Source organism: Dreissena polymorpha, chromosome 1 (genome assembly GCF_020536995.1).
Source record: "Dreissena polymorpha isolate Duluth1 chromosome 1, UMN_Dpol_1.0, whole genome shotgun sequence".
In the NCBI taxonomy this organism is placed as follows: Eukaryota; Metazoa; Mollusca; class Bivalvia; order Myida; family Dreissenidae; genus Dreissena; species Dreissena polymorpha.
The window spans coordinates 70,800,036-70,825,709 of NC_068355.1; the positions used below are offsets into that span (position 1 = coordinate 70,800,036).

The 25,674-nt window shown below is 34.7% G+C and overlaps 1 protein-coding gene across 1 annotated transcript in view; it reads left to right on the top strand.

The window, feature by feature from the left end:
• Positions 1-1,061: 1,061 nt before the first annotated feature.
• Positions 1,062-25,674, top strand: part of LOC127834446 (DNA-binding protein RFX6-like) — a 45,994-nt gene continuing 21,381 nt past the window's right edge. The window contains exons 1-10 of the mRNA XM_052360294.1: positions 1,062-1,875; positions 4,676-4,915; positions 13,586-13,679; positions 16,491-16,614; positions 18,451-18,512; positions 18,903-18,980; positions 19,650-19,677; positions 22,107-22,211; positions 22,574-22,651; positions 23,590-23,703. Of these exons, the coding sequence (XP_052216254.1) occupies positions 1,800-1,875; positions 4,676-4,915; positions 13,586-13,679; positions 16,491-16,614; positions 18,451-18,512; positions 18,903-18,980; positions 19,650-19,677; positions 22,107-22,211; positions 22,574-22,651; positions 23,590-23,703 (999 nt within the window). The 5' untranslated portion in view covers positions 1,062-1,799. The remainder of the gene's footprint in view (positions 1,876-4,675; positions 4,916-13,585; positions 13,680-16,490; positions 16,615-18,450; positions 18,513-18,902; positions 18,981-19,649; positions 19,678-22,106; positions 22,212-22,573; positions 22,652-23,589; positions 23,704-25,674) is intronic.

Genomic DNA, 25,674 nt, shown 5'->3' on the forward strand with positions numbered 1-25,674 from the left:
AAAAATACTTCGCACCTTGCTCATAAAGACTCAAAACAGGTGTTCTGGTGCATATGTGAGAGAATCTGAGAGTACATGCAGTGGTTGGTTTGCGCGCTTATCACCTTCTGACCCGCATTAAAACCAAACCTCAACGCATTATTGCATCGTTGGAGGTTAGCCCATCGGGCATTTCATTTGTGTGAACAACGGCTTCCACATTGCCTTAAGAGGATAATGTCACTACACAAACCAAAATTTTACCGCTTTGATTCAAAATGTGTCCCAGCTTTCCTGTATCTCTCTGTTATTAATTTTCGTATGAGCGCATGCATAGATGGACTAACTTAATGCAGCCTTGGCTGCGAAACTTTTGAAATACACGCTTAAACAGTAACTAAGTATGTGTGTTCGACAGATTTTTTTAATTTATCAAGCCACTACTCTGATATCTGGGTTATATAAAGCTAATATATTTTTAATATCACGTCAAAAAGTTGAAGTTATATCAGTCAATGTTTGGTGGTAGGTCATGTTAGTCGGAATCAACTATAAAGTTATCATTTTTGACCATATAGAATCAGATCGAACAAAACAAATGATTTGATACCAAGATGTAACATATTTAGACACAAAAGCAACAAAACAAGAAACAACAACATATTTTACAAATATTCAGCGCAAGAGCTCATGGCGTCATTATTCACACATCAAACAGCAAAATCTTATTCATCCCCGCTTAAACGGCCGCATCGTAGCGATTATATTTCATTTTATCATACCGTCGCATTGATATCTGCCTGATATAACGTTGTCTGATATATGTTTTTATATCATGGTCAACAGGAAGTTCTTATATCAGTCATGTATGGAGGATGGTCATATTACTCGGAATCAACTATAAAGTCATCATTTTTAACAAAATTGAATCAGATTCAACAAAACAAACGATTTGATATCAAGATGTAATATATTTCAAACATAAAATGCAACACAAACAGCAAAAACCTTTTTACAAATATTAAGCGCGCGTGCTCATGACCATTAACACGTCAAACAACAAAAGTCATATTATTTCCCGCTAAAACTGAAGCGTCACGACAGGGTTCTTACTTCAATCGCCGAGCATATAGACCAAGCACGAAAAGCGCAGAAGACGACCAACAAGGCCTCTCATTCATTTCCTTTGTCAGAGCCGTATAAGAAGGGGCAAAGGCCAAACGCGCATGTGGAATTCTTGGAACGGCATCAGATTGGAGAATGGAAGCAGACTTGAAGAAACAGCTTAAGTTTTCACAGGAGATCACCGTGACAAACCAGAGACCCAACATAGTACTGTCGTCGGCTGCATAAAAACAGGTCATGATGGTGAAGCTCACAGTACCATGGGAGGGGCGGATCGAGGAAAGCTTCGAACGGAAGCGCGAAAAGTACCAGGCTCTCACAGATACCTGCACAGAGAAAGGCTGGACGGCATGGTGTTTACCGGTGGAGGAGGGCTGCAGAGGATTCCCAGCGCAATCACTGTGGCGCTTTTTCAGCAGACTAGGGAGTTACAGGACAGGTCCGGAAACGGGCCATATCGGTTGTTGCACATGAAACGGAGTCTGCTTCCTTGTGGCTATGGCGGAAGAGAGAGGAGAAGTGGATAGGGGGACACAGGGCAGTTGACTAGCGACTGGCCACCGAGACCTGGCAGATGAGGAAATGAAGCGGAGGCTTATTATCTCCTGGCCGGAAATTGATCACTTCCGGTCGGCACACCATAGGAGGACGTTATGGGACAATGCCGAAACGTCCGATGAATATGGCCCCACCTGATGAAGGAGATGGTAGCAGCCTTACGGCTGTATCTGTCAACTAACAGGAAGTTCTTATATAAGTCGATGATAGGAGGTAGGTAATATTACTCGGAATGAACTTAAACGTAATCATTTTTATTAAAATCGAATCAGATTAAACAAAACAAACAAGTTGATACCAAGATGTAATATATTTTAAACACACAATGCAACACAAACAGCAAATTAACTTTTTTTTCAAATATTAAGTGCACGTGCTCATGACGTCATTATTAACATGTCAAACGACAAAAGTAATATTCTTTCCCGCTAAAAATGCAGCTTATTAGCGAATTCTTTTTCATTATTTGTTTAAAATCGGGGGCTTAGAGCTATGATAAACAAAAAAACAACAACAAAAAAACAGGTTACTGCCTGTTTTTTTGGTAATAAATCAGTCTCGGAACGAATAAAAATTATGTTACTCTAAGCCTAGCCTGATATACCTGTATTACAAAAAGATCAGGAAGTAACCTGCTATTCTCTATAATATATCGTTCAACACGGAAACATAGAGGTTAGATTTACAGTAAGACAGGTAACCGCCTCATTGTAACGTATCATGCAAGGCTTAAAACAAATAACGACGAGGCTTGCTGACTTCTCTATATGCACCCCAGGTGCATAGCGTGTGGCTGTGATATTAATTAGTAAAAACATCATTTAAAACGAAATAATCAATCTACAACGAAAAATCAATTTCCCTGAAGATAAGTCACTATCAGACATATATAATGCATGGTACTCAACTCAAAATGACCCGAAAACAGAGTGCATCGCTTTGTACAGCCATAACTTCATCAATTGTGCAGCGATTTTCATGAATTTGGTATTGACTATTCAACGCAGAAATGAATGATTGTTTTTATGTAATTATATATGTTTCGCCCATATGCTTTGAATATTTCGTTTTATAACCACATTGTCTGTCGTGCTTAAACCTGCCCTACTCTGCCGTGCTCTGGTCTGCTCAATATTATTTTGAAGGTAATTTATTTGGTTGATTGCAGCCATATCTTTCTGGCGTGTTGTCGACAACATGATACAACAGAAGGGCGATAATTTAACAATTGTCGTATTGGCGCCAATTCTATCGTTCTGAAGGATATGTTGTGTTGGCGATTTATCGGGTTTGAAAGACGCTTGTATGACAACTCACCAGAACGACACATTTTTCTTCCGAATTAAGAATAAGTGGGAACAATGCTATATGTGGTTTTCTTAGTAGCGCCCGTTTTGTCTTTCTTGTCGATTCGTTGGCGACATTCTTCATACATGTCATCGCGCTAGAACTATATAGCAAAAGTCAACCCCATAAGAATTGTGTAACCAAAGGCTTTTCTAGTATACTAAGAGACAGGCAAGGATAATTATCTTTTTTATTTGCTTTATACTTAAAGGATAATGTCTCTGTCTTATCTTAGGGGTATATGGGACTTTTCTGAAAAGTTACACAGTTAAACTATAAAAACAGTTACGCATTCTGCGTGCTAAGACCAATTTTTGTATTATGCCAGTCCATTGATTTGTACAATCATTCGGATTTGTTAACTACTCATTAAAACTGGATTTTGTTTTACATTATATAGACTGGAATCGTCGGTTATGTACACTTTGTGACAGTGATAATGTTGGAGATAAAATGTATTTTTGTGGTTTGTGTCTTCTTTCATTTTTTTCAAATACGTAGAGTAGATTAATTATTGTACACTATTATTGAAGATATTCAACTATATGGTAGATGTCTTTTAAGTTTCGGCGAAAGCAAACGTACATTTAATAAATTATTCTCAAATATTTTATTATTTTATTATATTGTTTCTGTGTCTACCATGTCACAGTTTTCTTTCGTTTTAAGAACAATATATATGGTATGACTCCACGATCGAAAATATGTGTATGTTTAGATTATACACACGATGTTTCGTCCAATTACATGTATGTGAATTTTTTCATAACGAATTTTACATGAATACTGAAAAATGTATATTTGAATGTCATTGTATGGCACTGACATTCATTAATTCTTTTTTTGTATCAGTCTGGTTGTTGATTCCAAGTATTACAACATAGAATACTAATGGGATTTATGTTACACACGCATTTAAGAAGCATATCATTGTTAAGGTTTTATCAAATAAATGTTATGTTTTGCGCCATCAGACACCATTTTGTATTTCTTTTTCGCGCTTCATTTGTCCTGTAATGATCTTCTTCTGTAATGAACACTACAAGTTGCAATTTAAGCGTACATCGACTGTTGGTGGTTTTATTGGTGTTTGAGGAATAAAAATAAGATCAGTATTTTGACGACACTTGCTAATGCTGCAGCAAGTGGGATGAAGGGTGAATGGAAATTTGCAAATTCTTCCCCATGTAGTCTGTGTCATCCTGTGATTAGAATGCGAATTGAAGATTCACACATTGTGCAAATCTTTCCTGCACATTCACGATTATACTGTTATCTAATTGGCCAGTTTATAAAGCCGAGGCGGAGAATGGCGTTATCTTCTGTTTGTTTTAGTTTGTTTAAACGTCTGTCAATATTACCGTGACATTGTTGGCCGTTCTTGCTTATTTTTGCGATAACAGTTCCTACACTTCCCACTTAGAGTGAATTCAAATATTAGTTTTATCATTAAGCTTACATTTGCGTTGTTTTTCATGTAAATGGTTTATTGATTCATCCATATTTCGGGATTATTTATGAGGAAATACACAAGCCCTTGTTTTAATTCTCGCTGTTATTATTGGTGAATTTGTTGATAAAATTATTACGTGCAATTTAATAAATACGAAAAGTGTTATTACATTTAGTAAAAAAATGGATACGTTAAACATTCATCTGCCTCCAGTAATTCCGGATTCGTACTATGACATTCCGAACCACTCACATTCGACGTATCAAACTTCGTACTCGACACCATCATGGGCACCAAGAGACGAACCGTCACGTCCATTTCATAACCATGGTGCGGAGTTTGATGCCCAGCCTCGTTGCCTAGGTAACATAGAGGCGAGAGAATGCGCCGTGGGTCACATGGAGGTAGTTGAGACCGACCAGGATGACGTAATCGCTGACGTTACAGAAAACGGTATGTTAAGTTGGTTTGACCTATATATTTAAGCTGTGTTTTGTGTGCCGTTTTAATCTCCGAAAATATATTTTTTTAGAGTTACAGTTTATATCGCACAAAAGCGTCAATATAATAGCAATAGTTCCAACATGCCATACATCTTTCGTTTCACAATGAACACAGTTGATGTTTATAAACGTCATAGCAAGTACAATGAAATTGTTCCAGACGCGGAGTGAAGCATAATAATGATAGTTATAATTGCAGTTGTCAGATCAAATAAGAATGGAATAATTTCTCGCCTTTTCGTTGCTATTGGCTCATAAACAAAAATGGCGTTCGCTTATAGCTTATCAACCAGTTGAAACTAATTATATATTATTTGCATTGATCAAAAAGGAAAATTGTTGCACCATGCTCCTGGTGTTTTATGTTCTTGTATTTTAATGCCATTCAGATCATGTACAGTTTTTCAGTCAGTAAACATGAGAATATATTGTATGTTTATATACTTGACCAGCGTAATAGCGTGTGTAAACGGTGTATTTTATAAAATAACATCTTTAACACTGATGACGTTTCAAAAAGGCTTTAATTAAGTTATTTAAAAAAAACGTACCAAATTGTAAATCACACATCAACCCATTTATGCCAAGCGTCTAGAAAAAAGGCCTTGGCAAACAGCGTAGACCCAGATGAGACGCCGCATGATGCGGCGTCTCATCTGGGTCTGCGCTGTTTGCCTACAGGAATTTCTGTTAGAAATATTTTAAATATAGAAATAAATAAACTAGACATCCCTAATTTTGAAAATAACTTGATCCAATTTAAAAGGATGGGAGAGTCCACTAGGCATAAATGGGTCAAACAGATGTGTTACTCGCAGAAAAGTATGAAAGCGTATATAAGCGAATATTTGTATTTATTGAATATTCGACTTCGCTTTATTAAATCCACTGACATTGCGCATGATAATAAAAGTAATATAAACGAGTCTAAACAAATATTCAAATACGATTCAAAGAAATACAACATATATTTTAACAATAATCTATGAGAATATAGTTCCCTAATATAAATACATTGTACATGACCCCCCCCCCCCCCTTTAACCGTTTTAAATTTAAAACAACAAGGTATTTGCCATTTTCTGATTAAAAAAACAAACAAATTTGTTTTGTCATTGTCCTTATATGTTACAACCGGCATTATATCTTAAAGATCGGCATTACATGATACGAAATTAAAAAAAAAGGTTTCAGTATTTGTTGCAAATGGGCATCATCATCCTTATCATCATTTTCATAACCATATTCGCAGTTTGACAAATAGCTATTGCAACAATTTCATCACCAAATTTACTATTAAAACTAATAAAAGGTGAGACTTATGCTAAACTTGCAGCTGAAGTAATACTCGGTGTATACTGCACCTCGGCGCTAATCATTTGTGGATGTATAAACTTCAAAGTTACAAGCGTATAAACGGTATGATCATCCGTAAAGAACACCACATGTGTGTTTATGCGCTGTTAAGACGGACGCAGTGGTTCTGATTATATTCCTCTTCAGACTTCAGTGTTTTGAAATGTATTAGGATGACTATGAATTTCTTGATGATTGAGATTGCTGATGCAGATACCAATGCTGATGCTAGAAATAATAGTAAATGAAAATACTGATCACAATATATGAATGATTTCTCACTATAATATTTTTAAATGTCGAAGCATATCAATAATGTAACATATTTAATAAATGAGGATTATTAAAATTAAGGCGTTATTTTCAGGACAATTCATTTGATTTTTGATCTACATACTAGTGAAGCCGTAACGTCAACAGTTTTTTTTATAAATTTCAAAATGCAAATAGCCAAATAAAGAGCGTCTTCGACGTTTTTAAAAGCATTTTGTAACAAATAAATTATAAGTGGAATTGCATACATTAATATCATTATGAACAAGAAAATTACAGAAAAAAATGTTGTCCTTTTGGGATTGAAGTTGTGACCTGTGGAGGCTAATGGACCTCACAGGCTATAGTAAACACCATTGTATTTTAATCAGTATGCTAGTAATAAAGATCATTTCCTGTAATATCAAAACGAACATTGTTAAAGATGCCCTTTCATACAGTTCGATTGATGATTGTCCATACACAAAAAGATATTTAAAAAAATACACACACTATAAATCAGAAATGTTTTTACATTTCTTCGAATGTAAGTAAAAAAAGAAACTGTCGCTTGTTTCAACTAACCAAAGAAGTTAGGGTAGGTAGGTCTACTTAACTTTTGATTGTTAACCTTTTTCGAAAACTATTTGTAATTTAAATAAGAATATGCGATGACATTAAGAAATCTTCCAATTTTCATTTTAGTATTCTTTATGGGTTATGTTTTGGTCCATATTAAGTTTATTTAGAACAAATGATCTTAAGCAGTAAACTATATCGTAAACTGAATTGTTCATTTCGTAAATATGATCGAATTTAGCAGGTATGATTAATAACTCAGGCCTTTTGCATACATGTATCTTTATACATAAATATAGTATATAAAATAGTTTTTTTAATGTTGTCATTTTGCTTAAAGTTAAACAAGTTTACGCCGCGAAAACAGAGCGTGTCGTTTATGCAGACTAAAGAAGTTATTTCCTTATATGGATGATTATTTGTTTTATTACATTTAAACCATAATATACAACTAGTCAAAATAGCCATTATTATTTTTAGTCTAGAATTTATTTCTGTACTATGTTTGTCGTTTTATCCTAATTGCCTATGCAATCAATATTCATTGCTTTAAGTTACACATTTGTGCAAGTGTTCAACGAAGGGATTTGTGACAAAATCAACAAGCTTTATTAAGATTCAAAACTCTACATAAATTATATTTATGCAATCAAATTAAAACCAGTGACATAGACAAAATACTAAAATAATTTGTTTCATCAATCTCACTCGATTAAATAACAATGGTTTCGTTGCGCTTTTCATCCATAATTTGTAGTAACAAAGCATTTATTCTTAAGCCTGAGTGGCAAATGAGTAACGCGCACGAATTTTCTTGAACAGGTCCCGATGAAGTCACTCAAGTTGTATTCGTTTTTTTTGTGTAATGCCATTTCAATTATTTCAGATTCTTCTTTATTGTGCGCTTAAGTTATTCAATACATTCAAAGCGATTATATTGGATCTTACCGTTTTGGAAAACAGACAAAAACACAAACAAACTAGAATTAAAGTGTTCACAAAGGGAACACCAACGGAATAAGAGTTCTATACGATTGCTAATAATTTTCTGTGTTCATGTGTGAAATAGACTTGCACACAATCCCCACAATTTTGCACACAATTGTTCCTTTGTCATATTGACTAATTTGTTGTTTCTGCAACAAAGACCAGTATTGGCGGCATGGACGTAAACGTTGTCCTTTTGAGTATTATATCTGTAGTAACATCTGACATATTACACTTTTAAATATAGTTAACTAATTTAATTAATATGTTTCGATCATAATTATGCATTTGTTTGATATGAGGAAATATAATACCGACAGGAAATTCGTTAATTCTTTTTTCTTTCTAAAAAATACGAAAGGCTGTAAACAAGTTGTCGTTTTATTTGATGTCCGTTAAGCATCGTGGTTTAGACGCTCACTTTTCAAGTCGGCGATTCTGTTTACATCCCACTTTTGACAGAGGTTAGTTTGTCTGGTGGTCTCAATATCATTCAGGTGTTTATTTCTTCCGATGTCCATTCTCCAATGTCACACGACCAAACCAAACTTTCATAGCATATAATATAATATAATATAATATAATATAATATAATATATAATATAATATAATATAATATAATATAATATAATATAATATAATATAATATAATATAATATAATATAATATAAACGTGCTATCTTTCTTTTTAAACTTTATAGCAGTTCATAGTTCAAAGTTCGTCCCGGGTTTCATTTGCCTTTAAAGTTTTTGTAGGCAGGAGTGCTTCATGCTCAATCCCAAAATCACACAATGTAGTTTCATGCGTTGAAAGATCTCACGTCTAAATGGACCGTGCTCTGTGAAAAGTGGATTTAATGATGTGCGTTAAGTGTCGTCCCAGATTACTCTGTGCATTCCGCAGTTAATGCAGGGACGACGCTTTCCGTTTATATGGTATTTTTCGTTTACAGAAAGTCTCTTCTCAGCAAAAATTCAGTTTAGACGGAAAGGGTCGTCCCTGATAAGCTTGCGCAGACTGCACAGGCTAAGCTGGAACGACACTTTAAGCGCATGCATTAAACCCCATTTTTACAGAGCACGGCTTAAATAAATAAGAAATGTACACATCGGCGTTCAGCTAAATAACATTTAAGTTATCGCAGTGAATACCGGTAAGGTTCGATATACAAATAAGACAAAAACAGAATACAAAAAAGTGTATATCATGTGTGGTATAAACTACGAAATCTTATAAGCACGGAAGCCTTATTAAAGACATGTTTATGTTTTTAATGGATATGCACTACGTGGGGAAACTTATTATTTGTTTTTAATTTGTAATTTTCAGATTAATACTTTGCCGCCATTTTGATTTATTCTTTCATAATCGTTTTAAGAGTACATAACGAATCGTATTATGTGAAAAGTGAAACAACCTCGCCTCACTAACTAGTATGTTAACAACGTCGCAATTTTTGTTTTTAAAGTTGCTTTAATCGTAATTAACTCTTATTGACACCGAATTCGACATTATAGCAAGCGCATGTCACTGGTGGCCAAGTTCCCGCGCTGCCAGTGTTGTCTGCGGGTATGCAAGCGTCTACAGCATGGATACACTCACGCTCTCCGCACACGCGGCGTCTCCAAGTTTTTTGGGATCGGTTAACAAACCGGGTGGAAACAATGTTTCAATTGCGAATGCTATCATTAATACTTCAAAATTTGTTCAATGATTTAAATAGATAGATATATGTTTACATGTTTAAAAGTATAAATATATAATCGTTTAAGTATGAAAAAACAACAACATAAATACATAAATGCATACATATATTTATACATAAATACATAAATAAAAAAATAAAAATAAATAAATATATATATAAACAAATAAATAAATAAAGTAAAATAAATACAATTAAATACAATAAATACAACAAATACATAAATTCAAAAATACAAAAATACAAAAATACAAAAATACAAAATACAAAATACAAAATACATTAATGCATAAATACATGAATACATAAATACTCAAATACAAAAATAAATAATGAGTAAATAAATAAATAAATAAATAAATAAATAAATAAATTATTAGATTTATAAATAAATAGATAAAGACATAAATAGACAAATGAATTAATAAATAAATAGATACATAAATAGATAAATAAATAAATAAAGAAATAAATACATAAATTTATTAATAAATTAATTAATACAGAAATGAATTATTTAATTTAATTTATGAAAAATAAATAAAATAAAAATTGTAAACTATTTCCGGTACACTTGAGTATCTATCACTATCCGGAGTATTTTTTTATTTAAAGTTTTGCCAATAAGCGTGAATGTTATTGCTACCCTTACCAGGGTGTTCCTCAATCAGCCAAAAATTAAACAATTGTTTGGTAATTAAACTTGCGACTGATTTGAACCGATAGCAATTCTTTAATTACGTTGGCATAGAGGTGACATTCACTTCTCTTTTTTTAAATTGCTCTCCTCTTTTTTCTATCTCGTGGCCACGAGTTAGCTATGTCGTGGCCACGAGATAGAAAAAAGAGGAGTGCAAAACTAAATAAAAGCGGAGTGCAATTTAAAAAAGAGCGGTGCAGTAAATTAAGGCCCAGTGCATTAATCAAAAGAGGAGAGAATTTTCGCTATCTCGAGATCCCGAGTTAGTCAGCCAATCAAATTTGCGTAACATGTGAAAATATTCTGAATGCATATATATATAGCTGGTCAAAGCAGGCACGACTCTGATATAACATAACATGCTACTTTAAGTACTACTATTACCACCACTACTACTGCTGCTGCTGTTGTTGTTGCTGCTGTTGCTGCTGTTACTACTACTGCTACTTCTACTACTACTTCTACTACTACTACTACTACTACTACTACTACTACTACTACTACTACTACTACTACTACTACTACTACTACTACTACTGCTACTACTTCTACTACTTCTACTTCTACTACTACTCCTACAACAACTACTACTACTACTACTACTACTGCTACTACTACTACTACTACTACTACTACTACTACTACTACTACTACAACTACTACTACTACTACTACTTCTACTACTACTACTACTATTACTACTACTTCTTCTACTACCACTACTACTACTACCAAAATAAATAAATAAATAAATAAATAAATAAATAAATAAATAAATAAATAAATAAATAAATAAATAAATAAATAAATAAATAAATAAATAAATAAATAAATAAATAAATAAATAAATAAAACAATAAATAAATAAATAAATAAATAAATAAATAAATAAATAAATAAATAAATAAATAAATAAATAAATAAAATTAATTAATTAATACAGATATTAATTATTTTATTTAATTTATGAAAAATAAATAAAATAAAAATTGTAAAATATTTCCGGTACACTTGAGTATCTATCACTATCCGGAGTATATTTTTTTAATTTAAAGTTTTGCCATTAAGCGTGAATGTTATTGCTACCCTTACCAGGGTGTTCCTCAATCAGCCAAAAATTAAACAATTGTTTGGTAATTAAACTTGCGACTGATTTGAACCGATATCAATTCTTTAATTACGGTGGCATAGAGGTGACATTCACTTCTCTTTTTATAAATTGCTCTCCTCTTTTGTCTATCTCGTGGCCACGAGTTAGCTGTGTCGTGGCCACGAGATAGAAAAAAGAGGAGTGCAAAACTAAATAAAAGCGGAGTGCAATTAAAAAAAGAGCGGTGCAGTAAATAAAGGCAGAGTGCATTAAACAAAAGAGGAGAGAATTTTCGAGTAGTAGTAGTAGTAGTAGTAGTAGTAGTAGTAGTAGTAGTAGTAGTAGTAGTAGTAGTAGTAGTGGTAGTAGTAGTAGTAGTAGTAGTAGTAGTAGTAGTAGTAGTAGTAGTAGTAGTAGTAGTAGTAGTAGTACGGTAGTAGTGTATAAGTAGTAGTAGTAGTACCAACAACAACAACATCAGCAGTAGTAATAGTAGTGATAGTAGTACTAATAGTAGTATGTTATGTTATATCAGAGCCTTGTCTGCTTTGACCAGCTATATATATGCGTACAGAATATTTACACATGTTATGCAAAATTTGATTGGATGACTAATTCGGGATCTCGAGATAGCGAAAATTTTCTCCTCTTTTGTTTAATGCACTCTGCCTTTATTTACTGCACCGCTCCTTTTTAATTGCACTCCGCTTTTATTTAGTTTTGCACTCCTCTTTTTTCTATCTCGTGGCCACGACATAGCTAACTCGTGGCCACGAGAAAGAAAAAAGAGGAGAGCAATTAAAAAAAAGAGAAGTGAATGTCACCTCTATGCCACCGTATTTAATTCCAAAATTTGTGATATCACAGCAAGCAGGGGGTAGATCGTTCGCAATTTACTGGTGTGGCGTAGGTAAGAAAATATTCAATGGTGTTCACAATTGCTGATTTTTCGATGTTTTTGTCCGAACTTTTGAAACGTTTGTACATTTACCATACTTATATGTCATTATCATTACGCAAGTTACTGGTTTGGCATAAGTGAACAAATATTAGCGTGTGTTCAAAATTGCGGCCGATGGATGATTTTATATTCCGATGTTTTGTGCATTTTTAAGTCATTTATAAGGTTTATCATCAGTTTTCATGAAAACGTGGACTCAAGAACAATCACCGTTTACCGTGCATGAACATCAGAGTGTTTCGAACAGGCAATAGCAATAAGTGCATCAAAATTGTTGGAAGCATCCAGCATGCGAGGTACACTATGATGGTTCCTGAGTCCACCGTTCCATGAAAAATGACGCGAAACCCTTATATGACCTAAGCATACACAAACCATGAACCATTCCAGATAACGCAAACAATCAAGCACTTGCGTATAAAGTGTTCGATAACATCTAATAGTTATGATGCATCAACAGGATTAATACCGAGGCTAAATAGATACCAGTAGATCTAATGGTATCCATTTAGCCTCGGTATTAATCCTGTTGATGCATCATAACTATTAGATGTTATCGAACACTTTATACGCAAGTGCTTGATTGTTTGCGTTATCTGGAATGGTTCATGGTTTGTGTATGCTTAGGTCATATAAGGGTTTCGCGTCATTTTTCATGGAACGGTGGACTCAGGAACCATCATAGTGTACCTCGCATGCTGGATGCTTCCAACAATTTTGATGCACTTATTGCTATTGCCTGTTCGAAACACTCTGATGTTCATGCACGGTAAACGGTGATTGTTCTTGAGTTCACGTTTTCATGAAACTGATGATAAACCTTATAAATGACTTAAAAATGCACAAAACATCGGAATATAAAATCATCCATCGGCCGCAATTTTGAACACACGTTAATATTTGTTCACTTATGCCAAACCAGTAACTTGCGTGCGATCTACTCCCTGAGCAACGCGAATACTTGTTAAAATATAATTTCGTCAATTCAGATTGGACGGACAAAGACGATGATGTCACTTGCGATGAAAGTGGCCACGAAAGAGGTCAGCCACGACAGTCCCAGGTCGCCGTGACATTGCAGTGGTAGGCAACGATTGATAACTTAGATATAATGTTGGATATATCCGCACAGGCTTATTAGGGACGACACTTTCCGCTTTTATGGTATTTTTCGTTTAAAGGAAGTTTCTTCTACACGAATATCCAGTTAAGACGGAATGTATCGTCCCTGATAAGCCTGTGTGGACTGCACAGGCTAATCTTGGACGACACTTTACGCACATGCATTTTGCCCAGTTTTGTCAGAACAAGACACATATGATAAGCGTCAATCGAAAATGGGTTTTATGCAATCAGAGGCCAATTGTTGATCAGAAGCTACCATGTCCGCTATAAATCACGCATGGTATTATGGCCTCTTAAGGCGAGGGTTTGACTCCTGATCATTTGCTTATTTGCAGGCTAGTTTGGAGCTACGCTGGCCGAATATGACATAAGATCCATTTTCTCAACGACGCTGCTCATACAATGAAACTCGCGCTTTATCGCGGCATCGTATTCAGGTCATAAACGGGAAAAACATCATTTGAGTCGCTGTTTTATCTGTGAATATATATAACGAGAAAATGGTAAAAGAAGGATTGTTTCTTGATGATATGAAGTCCTCAAATAAGAAAAGTCTTCAGAACTTATTCTTTAGACAAATCGAATGATCTTCTTTTCTTCGATTTCTAACAGTATTCATAAAGCCTTGTCAATATAATCACGATAATCGTTTTATATGGATATTAAATTGATAATATCAACATACATTTGCATTTATTAATTATGTACTCGTGCACTTTAATGTTGAATGTTTAGGCTGCGCTGTAATTCATACCGAGCCATACCCTGTCAGCTTTTGTTTTCTTCCCAGTTGGTCTATGGATATCCCATTATGTAAACCTTCTCCGATAAGACGCTTTTACATTTGATAGACATGTAACAGTCTTTCCGGACTATCTGGTATGTTATCTCTGCTTAATCCTTTAATTTACTCCTAAATTTCATAAAACTGATAAATGGTTTTCCTAAAGAAAATGTTCAAATAACGAAATCGATTTCCGGGCGTTTTCATGGTAACTTGTGTATGCATGTTGGAGAAAAAAGTCTGTTGATTGGAAAAGTCAGGAACGCATAAATAAGTAGTATTTTTCATTATCCATGGGAGTTTATTGCTCACGATCATTTTTGACTTCATATTCCTTTTTTTTGTTTCTAAATGAACCTGCGATAAACGCTTTATCTGAACTAATTGATCTATATATTAATCCAAATCTTTCCTGTTGTTAGACATTCAAATAGCCCATTATCTTGCAAATCTCAACTTTCGATGTAACACAAGTAAAGGAAGTAATCAGAACGCAAACATGTGCATCAAGTGCTGCCTATATTTGTTGCCATATTTAATACATATGCTAACACATTTTTCAACGGATTTACTGAAATAAAGCAAATATGTTTCAGTATGAACACTATTAAACATATTAGATTTGGGCACATTTGCAAGTTAACCATGGCAGTCAAAATTGTCAATACAATTTCACTGATTGGTTCATAACAATGATTTTAAAAATGACGCGGCCCTTAAGTAAAGCGTTCACGGATCTACAAATGACTCACACATTTAATATACCTTTGTTGGAAATCCACCCAAAATCGTTGAAAAATAATTCATATTCTCACATTGCGCGCATGCCTCCGTTTCCGCGGCCGTATCGCGGTAAGAGAGTCACGGGTGATAATAACTGTATGTTGAGATTTCTAAATACACAAACATTATCATTTATATCCGCAAGATGTCACATACAGGCGAGGTCGCGCAGATAACTGGAATGGGGACTACTAAGACTCGAGCAATTCTCTTGGACGTCATGGACCGCCACTGAGCCAGTGAATCTGTTTGGCTCTTTTAATCACTCGGCTGGTTCGCTGCTGGATTCAGAAACTATAACTGATTGTGTGTAATTCATATTTGTCAGAGAAAGAGCGTGGGGCGAAGGAATTGTTTAACGTGACTCAACATATTTATTATATGTCACGAATAACGCTTTCAGTAAATCGCCACTTGATCGCTCGGTATGTCCGCTAGTGGTTTCAGAAAAAAGTCTGCTTTTTTGTATTTTATAGAATTATATAAGATAAACTAAACGACTGTTTTGTCGTGGTTCCAAAATAAACTGTATGACATTTAACAAAAATAGGCAAGGGTTATTTCGGGGGTAACGAGTTAACCAAAAGATGTGACTACAGGCGAAACCGATGTAGAGTTAATAGTACGAGTTCAGCAAAGTACGAGAACACTTGGGTACGATTTGAATAGAAACATATTCTTTGTCATTTGCAGTTCATATCACTTATCCACTTTTACGATACAAGGTTACGCGCTGTAATAGAAATTGAAATAACTCCGTTAATCCGCCGTTGGTACATAAATACCAACTGATGTATTAAATATTCAATTTTATCTCCCATCAAACAGTTAGGCCCAATTGCAAAGAAACAACATTAACATTACAATAACAGGAATAATGTAAAAAGAGCTGAATTTATGTTTAACATTTGAACCGATAATTGACAGTCTCTGCCACGACTTTTCATGTGATATATTAAGAAAAAAAACGTGAATGTTAAATACAGTCAGACACATTTTCATTCCATGTAGATGTTTGTCCAGAAAACCGATAGAAACAAAACAATCAAATTTCGTGTGCGTCCGTCAAATTATATATTTTATTGTTTGGTTCTTTTTAATAACTTCGCAGAATAGCGGGATCAGGAATGTTAACGTTAGATTTGTATTTGACTTAAATACAAATTTGTTGAAGAGCTTCGTCCAATCTCTCCCGATTGCAGGCTATCTGAGAACTATGAGAGAGCGGAGGGCGTGTGCCTGCCCCGCTGCGTGCTATACCAGCACTATCTTGACCTCTGTAAGAAGATGAAGTTTACACCGGCAGGGGCTGCCACCTTTGGCAAGGTAGATAAATCATGTCACGTGAATTGGGGTATGAAAATGGGCTTTCAGTGATAGTTGACTCAGACACGTTTGCAATAATTGGACAAAATAATGCGGACAAATTTGACAAAGAACGTTACAAATGTAGTTTGAAACAGTTGGCAATTATGTGTGACTCAGACAACGTGAAACAGTTTGGCAAAGTACTTACCTTTATCCATGTGACACGGTTTTGGCAAGGTATGTAACGTAGGCCACATGGAACGGTTTGGCACGTGACGCTTTATAGACACGAGTCAAAGTGTTAAAAAGTTTAGTAATATATGTAATTCAAGTTGTGTATTAAAGTTGTGTCAGTATGTTGCTCATGCGTATGATTAAACTTGTCAATTAATGTAACTCAATTAATTTAGTGCCATTTTATAATGTATGTTACTCATGCCAGAAGAGACTGAGTCACTCACCTTCACCCATTTATGCCTTGTGGACTTTCCCATTCTTCTACATTGGATCAATTTATTTCCAAAATTAGGGATGTCTAGTATATTAATTTCTATATTTAGAATATTTCTTACAGAAATTATTTTAAGCAAACAGCGCAGACCCTGATGAGACGCCACATCATGCGGCGTGTCATCAGGGTCTACGCTGTTTACCAAGGCCTTTTTTCTAGACGCTAGGCATAAATGGGTTAAAACACAGGCAATCAGAGACAGTTTGTAATGTGTGTAACTCTGGCAATGTTACATAGTTGGTCAATGCATGTAACGCAAGCCAAGTGTTTAAGTCGGTTAATTTATGTACCTCAGGCCACGTGATAAAGTTTGGTAATATAGGTAACTCTGACCATAAGATCAATTTGAATAAGTTAGCAATTATGTACCTGGGGTAAAATGTAAGAAACTGATCTTAAGTGTGATAGTAAAGACCATATCAAGACTACCGATATATTGCCTTCTACCGGAAATATCATGCCGAACGTGGATTATGGTCAAATATCATGCCGAACGTGGATTATGGTCAAATATCATGCCGAACGTGGATTATGGTCAAATATCATGCCGAACGTGGATTATGGTCAAATATCATGCCGAACGTGGATTATGGTCAAATATCATGCCGAACGTGGATTATGGTCAAATATCATGCCGAACGTGGATTATGGTCAAATATCATGCCGAACGTGGATTATGGTCAAATATCATGCCGAACGTGGATTATGGTCAAATATCATGCCGAACGTGGATTATGGTCAAATATCATGCCGAACGTGGATTATGGTCAAATATCATGCCGAACGTGGATTATGGTCAAATATCATGCCGAACGTGGATTATGGTCAAATATCATGCCGAACGTGGATTATGGTCAAATATCATGCCGAACGTGGATTATGGTCAAATATCATGCCGAACGTGGATTATGGTCAAATATCATGCCGAACGTGGATTATGGTCAAATATCATGCCGAACGTGGATTATGGTCAAACGAGCAAATTGCACAATACGCTCCACACTATGTTGCTTGTAAAGGAGCGTGATTTTGATATATATAACAAAAGGTTAATCAATTAGATCTAGTTATCTAAAACGCAATATTTTGTTTATTTAAATGCTTTGGTGTTATGCATAATTTGTATGTGCATACAAAATGCTTTTGACCGTTTTGACAATACTCTTATCTTTAAGCCAAATGTAATGTGTTATGCTCTTTAATGCGCATATGCTATATTTTTTTTATTAGAGTCATTTCATTCATACATTCACATTTCATATCATGAGTCGAAACACACTTGAAAGCCCCAATTCAATGGGATGATTAATGTTCATTGTGTAACATCAGACACCCGTTTTCAGATCATACGTCAGCGGTTTCCGAAACTCACCACCCGGCGACTCGGTACACGAGGACAGTCCAAGTATGCAAACCACTCTCTGCAGTATCACATAGTCGTATTTATATAATGATAGACAAGAATTAATTGTACAAGCAAGTTAATACGAATTGCTATTTATTTAGAGGTTGAAACTACAGATTAGAAAGAATTAAATGTCCTATTGAGTTTGTTCAATCATGATCGAATGATTTTTTTATTTTTTTTTTAATTTTCTTAAAACAATGAAATCTATTTTGAAAAACCAGTGCTAGTTTTGATGCTTCACATGGCTCAAATTTAATTAATATCTAAGACTGGTATCGATTTATACATTAAAGTTATATAAAACGGTTATTTTCCACACACAAAAACGATCGATAAGCTACTTTCATTTCACGTTTGTTTTTCGAAGGTTTATATGGTATTTAACAGGTACCATTACTACGGTATCGGAATCAAAGAGTCCTCGATCTACTACCACTCCGTGTATTCTGGCAAGGGCCTCACAAGGTAATGTACGCACTCTGGCAAGGGCCTCACAACGTAATGTAAGTACTCGCATGTAATATTAATTTCCTAAGCATTACCTTGTTATATCTGTATTTGTAGCATTTATACTGTAAGAGCATAAACAAAGAATTGAGATAAAAATCGAATTGATTTTTCCACAAAATATACATATGATGTTTTACAAGGTGAAACCTTATAAAAAATCAAGTGATGAGCTATTTGGTTATAAGTTTTTCATTTAAGAAACCGCAAGCATCGCATTATTGATTATTTTCATATTAGGTCATAAGCTTAGATCAAGCTGGCAACATTGAAATATCTACTGTCGAACTGGAAACGCATGTTTGTGTGACATGTCCATGACATAAATGCAATAATCAATTGTTTTATTGTCCTTAAGTGTTTTTTTTTTAACACACATGAACTGTATTGCAAAGAATGACAGCCAACATCACTTAAAATGTTTTTTGCTTTCAGGGTATTAATAAAATCAGCTTTTTAAGCATTGACTTCACGTTTTATAAGCTATCATAATAGAGGTTTTGTTTGACAACATTACGCCCACTTACGCATACACATATTTTTAATTTCAACAGCTTCCTACTCGCGTATCCAACATAAACAAATGTATATGAGATTAATTGTTAATCCACCTTTCTTGTGTTGCAGATTTTCGGGCATCAAATTGAAAACCGAGGTATTTACTTTTTAAACATTTAATAGACAAAATCTGTCGCGAACTCCATCGTTATCAAATTATGAATAAGCCGGCTTTGCAGTGTCATTGTATACACTGTACGAAATTGTAAAGGCATGTTTTTAAAGCGAGTTTGAATGGAAGCATACAGAGAGAAAAACAGGTTACTGCCTGATCTTTTTGTAATATATCAGACAAGGCTAAGAATAATATACCGGCGAGGCTTGCCGAGCCGTTATGTTATACGTGCCGAGCCTGATATATTACAAACTGATCAGGCAGTAACCTGTTTTTCTGTTTATCATACATCTACGTCCCCAATTTTACAGAAATAATAAGAACATCGCTAAAAAGCTGCGTATTTAGCGGGAAAGAATATGACTTTTGTTGTTTGACGTGTAAATAATGACGTCATGAGCACGCGCGCTTAATACGTGTAAAAATGTTTTTTTGCTGTTTGTGTTGCATTTTGTGTTTAAAATATATTACATCTTGGTATCGAATTGTTTGTTTTGTTGAATCTGATTCGATTTTACTAAAAATAATTACTTTATAGTTGATTCCGAGTAATATGACCATTCTCTATACATGACTCCATATAAGAACTTCCAGGCCTGTATTCACCAAACAGTTCTGAGACTTAAGAATAAAGAATAGACTTGGAACCAAGAAAAATGCATTCAGTGTTTGAATATATAGATGCATCCACTGGTAATTATGTCATTAACACAATGTTCTACATGAAAAATGCCATAGATAGAGGTGTTTAATAACACGTTTTAGTCAATATTCAAGCACTTATTGAATATATCAATTTTAAGAATATTCTTTATTTATATACTTAAGTCTAAGAATTGTTTGGTGAATATGGGCCCCAGTTGACCATGATATAAAAAATATATCAGGCAACGTTATATCAGGCATATATCAATGCGGTGGTATGATAAACCATGGTACCAAGCGCAACATAAAAGTGCATACACTATAAACACTTATAAAATAGAACCTCTGCACCAGATGATATCTATTCTGGAATGTTTCATATCTTTTTGTTAGAAAAATTGTATGATATAAGTTGTTTTTTTCCGTCAAAGTGTAATTATTTCAATTAATTGACATAAAATAAATACACAATTTTCAGTTTGATGAATGTATATAATTTATCATTAAAATAACTACAATATAGATATATATATTAATACACTGTTCTGATGTAAATTAATTTTCATGTACTCTAGCTTTAATTTTCTGTCAATTTTAAAGTTTGTTAAATCTGCCTGAAAGTCACGATTGCACGATGTTGTCGAAAATTACCGTAATATTCATTTTTTGTTGATGAAATACATGTGGAAGTATATGATTGTATTATTCGTGGGCAAGTTTAAAAAAATATGCTTCAGTAAATTGCAAATAATAAAATAAATTGTGGATCACGTTGTGCGATCAATCTAGATTTCGAAACTTCGTGTCAATGGGTTGCGAAAAGACACTTTACCAATCATCTTAGTACTGTTGTTGTATACTAAGGACACAATGAAATCAGTGGCGATTGTTTTGCTTAAAGTTATCTGTCAACGTTATCTTTTTTTACAAACATGATCGGTTAGTATGGCCTGAGGTGGTATAACGTTTACCTGAGGTAAAGAAGACTAGAAATTTCTAATTTGCGCAGTATACAACAGATGGCTTATGGGACAGTAGGAGACTTCGCCACTGTCAATAATTCCCTGATTAATGAAAATCGCGTAAGGTTTTGTTAAATACACACGTCATGATAATCGCGAAATTACAGCGCTCACATTCCCGCGAAGTTAGACTGGGCATTGATCAACGCATTGTTTTAAGTTTGAATGAAACGTTCTGTATAAATAATCAACAAGCAAAGGACTTAGTTTCCGTCTAAATTATGCTTTGAACATATGGGCTTTGTTCTATGAACGCTCGATAACGTATTATTAATGATTTTTTTTTATTTAAACAATCTGACACTTTATGTTTTAATATTTTACGGAAATAAACAACTTTAATCTTTTGTGATTGTGTTTATTTCCACTGAGCATAGTGTTATAGCACATACATTGACATAATTTATTATTCAAAGTGGTTAAAAACAAGCGTTCGAAGCGTGTATAACGCTGTTTTTTTTTCTTCAGTAGAGAGCAATTTAACTTAAGAACAACGCAAATTAAAATGCATGGAGCGCACGTATTTTGAAGACACTTATCAGTGGCATAAAGAATTATTTTCGGTTGTTTATAAACCCAAACTTATTGTTTTTAAGTTGTTGGTAATCTAGAAAATAGCACCACAAAAAAAAAAAAAATTAGTTTTATAAGATAATGTGAAGAGGCACGAATACAAAATGATATGTCTTTAAAACTTAAAATGTAAACGCACAATAAAAAACAAATTGTATTCACAATTTTAAGGGTTCCAGCCGAAAGTACTCACTGAGTTCTAAGACTGGTACGCTGCTTCCAGAGTTTCCAAATGCAGACAACCTGCTGTTACCGCCGGGAACCGAACTGGACAAGGTACCATTGGGGCTGTTGAATATCTATTCCTTTTTATTTTCTTTATGTTTAAATCAGGCTTGTTTACACTTTTAAATGATATTGCTTTGTTGTTCAGCCAGTAAGAAAATAACCAACCAACATATGGCGACTATAAGACATACAATGACCGAACAATTTTTGAATGTGTTTTGCTTAATTTAAAAGCTATCATGATTTTAGTTTGATGTACTGTAAATTGAATCAGGTGCCGATTTTAGATAGCTGTTCTATCGTACTTGGTCATATCAATCCAATATGAGTGAATTCCAATGTTCTGTATGACAATACGAGTGAATTCCAATGTTCTGTATGCCATTACCTCGTTCCGCACACTTTCCCAGATGCGGACGTTTATAATGATGTACCGGACCCACTGTCAGAGAATGCTGGACACGGTTATCAGCGCCAACTTCGAGGAGGTAGGGTTTTACAAACATAGATTGCTGAATCATATGAGTCTTGTTCTGAGAAAACTGGGTTTAATGCATGTGCGTAAAGTATCGTCACGACTGTATAGAAGACTTCATGACTGTATAGAAGACTTCATGACTGTATAGAAGACTTCATGACTGTATGGAAGACTTCATGGCTGTATGGAAGACTTCATGACTGTATAGAAGACTTCATGACTGTATAGAAGACTTCATGACTGTATATAAGACTTCATGACTGTATAGAAGACTTCATGACTGTATAGAAGACTTCATGACTGTATGGAAGACTTCATGACTGTATAGAAGACTTCATGACTGTATGGAAGACTTCATGACTGTATGGAAGACTTCATGACTGTATAGAAGACTTCATGACTGTATAGAAGACTTCATGACTGTATATAAGACTTCATGACTGTATAGAAGACTTCATGACTGTATAGAAGACTTCATGACTGTATAGAAGAATTCATGACTGTATAGAAGACTTAATGACTGTATGGAAGACTTCATGACTGTATAGGAGACTTCATGACTGTATAGAAGACTTCATGACTGTATAGAAGACTTCATGACTGTATAGAAGAAAGCGCAGGATGTCACGTGACTTCAGCTTTAATGAAATCATACGAGAGTCGATTTACATAATCTTAAAACAAGTATTGCTTACCACGGTGTTGGACCTTAATATTCCAAAATATATCACTTAATGAATCAAACGTTGAGTAGGGACTTAAGCTGTATTCGGTACCGGTGTCTCTTCATTCTAGTGGTAACTTCTTTCGGAGACATTAACTTAACCCATTTATGCATAGCGACTAGAAAAGGGCATAGGAAAACAGCGAAGACCCAGATAAGACGCGGCATGAGGCGGCGTCTCATAAGGGAATGCGCTGTTTGCTTAAAGGAATCTCTGTTTTCAGGTTCAGAACTTTCTCGTCCATTTCTGGCAGGGCATGCCCGAGCATATGCTCGATCTGCTGACCTGTGATATCTTGCCGGATATTGTCGCCGTATGTGACTCTGTTCTCTACAAGGTAAGACAAGGTGCTGAAATCTTGCCGGATATTGTCGCCGTATGTGACTCTGTACTCTACAGACAGACAGACAGACAGACAGACAGACAGACAGACAGACAGACAGACAGACAGACAGACAGACAGACAGACAGACAGACAGACAGACAGACAGACAGACAGACAGACAGACAGACAGACAGACAGACAGACAGACAGACAGACAGACAGACAGACAGACAGACAGACAGACAGACAGACAGACAGACAGACAGACAGACAGACAGACAGACAGACAGACAGACAGACAGACAGACAGACAGACAGACAGACAGACAGACAGACAGACAGACAGACAGACAGACAGACCAGACAGACAGACACACAGACAGACAGACACACAGACAGACAGACAGACAGACAGACAGACAGACAGACAGACAGACAGACAGACAGACCAGACAGACAGACAGACAGACAGACAGACAGACAGACAGACAGACAGACAGACAGACAGACAGACAGACAGACAGACAGACAGACAGACAGACAGACAGACAGACAGACAGACAGACAGACAGACAGACAGACAGACAGACAGACAGACAGACAGACAGACACACAGACAGACAGACAGACAGACAGACAGACAGACAGACAGACAGACAGACAGACAGACAGACAGACAGACAGACAGACAGACAGACAGACAGACAGACAGACAGACAGACAGACAGACAGACACACAGACAGACAGACAGACAGACAGACAGACAGACAGACAGACAGACAGACAGACAGACAGACAGACAGACAAAAAGTTTATTTGAGTCTCACTTTTATTCATTCATGATATATAAAACATGTAGAAAATTTAATGTGTGTCGGTCTAAAAGACAAATTGTGTGTTATGTATAGGTGTAAGAAAATTTTGTTTGAATGTTTTACTTGTTATAGACCTATTTGTGTATGTTATTTTAAGAAGGCCACAATGTAAATAAGTATTGATTCATATGCATAATATGTATAATGTGTCATTGTCTTAATGTGTAACCTTCTTTTAATAAAGCTTTTATTATTATTATTATTAATTTTTTATTATTATTATTATTATTATTATTATTATTAAACAAGTTCATGCATACAACCACTCTAATAGAGTTATGAGAGACTGTAAAATGTATAAACCTACGTCATAATAAACGATATAACTAAACAACATAGGTAAAATAATAAATAAAACATTTATCAACGTTTCTATGTACAACATATACACACTTGTATTTACATATAAAATATAATATTCACAGTAACATAATAATACAAATTCAATATTCATTATTTTTAAATGTAGCTGCGTCTTATTCTTAGTATTTCATGACAGGTTTTGACACGCTATATTTTACCATATCTTCATCGGAGAGTAGGAATGAAATCTTATCAGGCACTGATACTGACTTGAAATCATTATTGATGGATGTCGCTTTTAATACAATTTCATTTCTCAAGGTGTTGTACAATGGACATTGGAGTAAAACATGAGTTTCGTCTTCCACCACAGTTTTACAATAAAAACAAGTTCGTTGTTCTAAGACAATTCCTTGATAACGACAAGTTTCAATTTTTAAGGGTGCTACTCCGCACCTGAACTTGGCTAGAGCACTTATTTCATTTCTTGTTATAGTTCTATTTTTGACATAAGGTTCAGCTTTAAATGTACTTTTAAAAGTCTTATAAAGGCGTAATTTATTTCCACCGGTACTGTTACTGTTACCCGTAACTGAATTAATTTGGTTTAACCATGTCTTTTATTTAACTCATTTGACTTATTTGATTGGAACAAATTTTGATTGGAACAAATCAATTATTTGTGTTAATTGTGATTTACTGACATATGTATTTATGTTTAAATCATGTTCAGTAAACGATTTAACGGTCTTTTTAACAAATTTGGCCAGCATTTATATTGAGAAGAAACGGCTCTAAACGTAA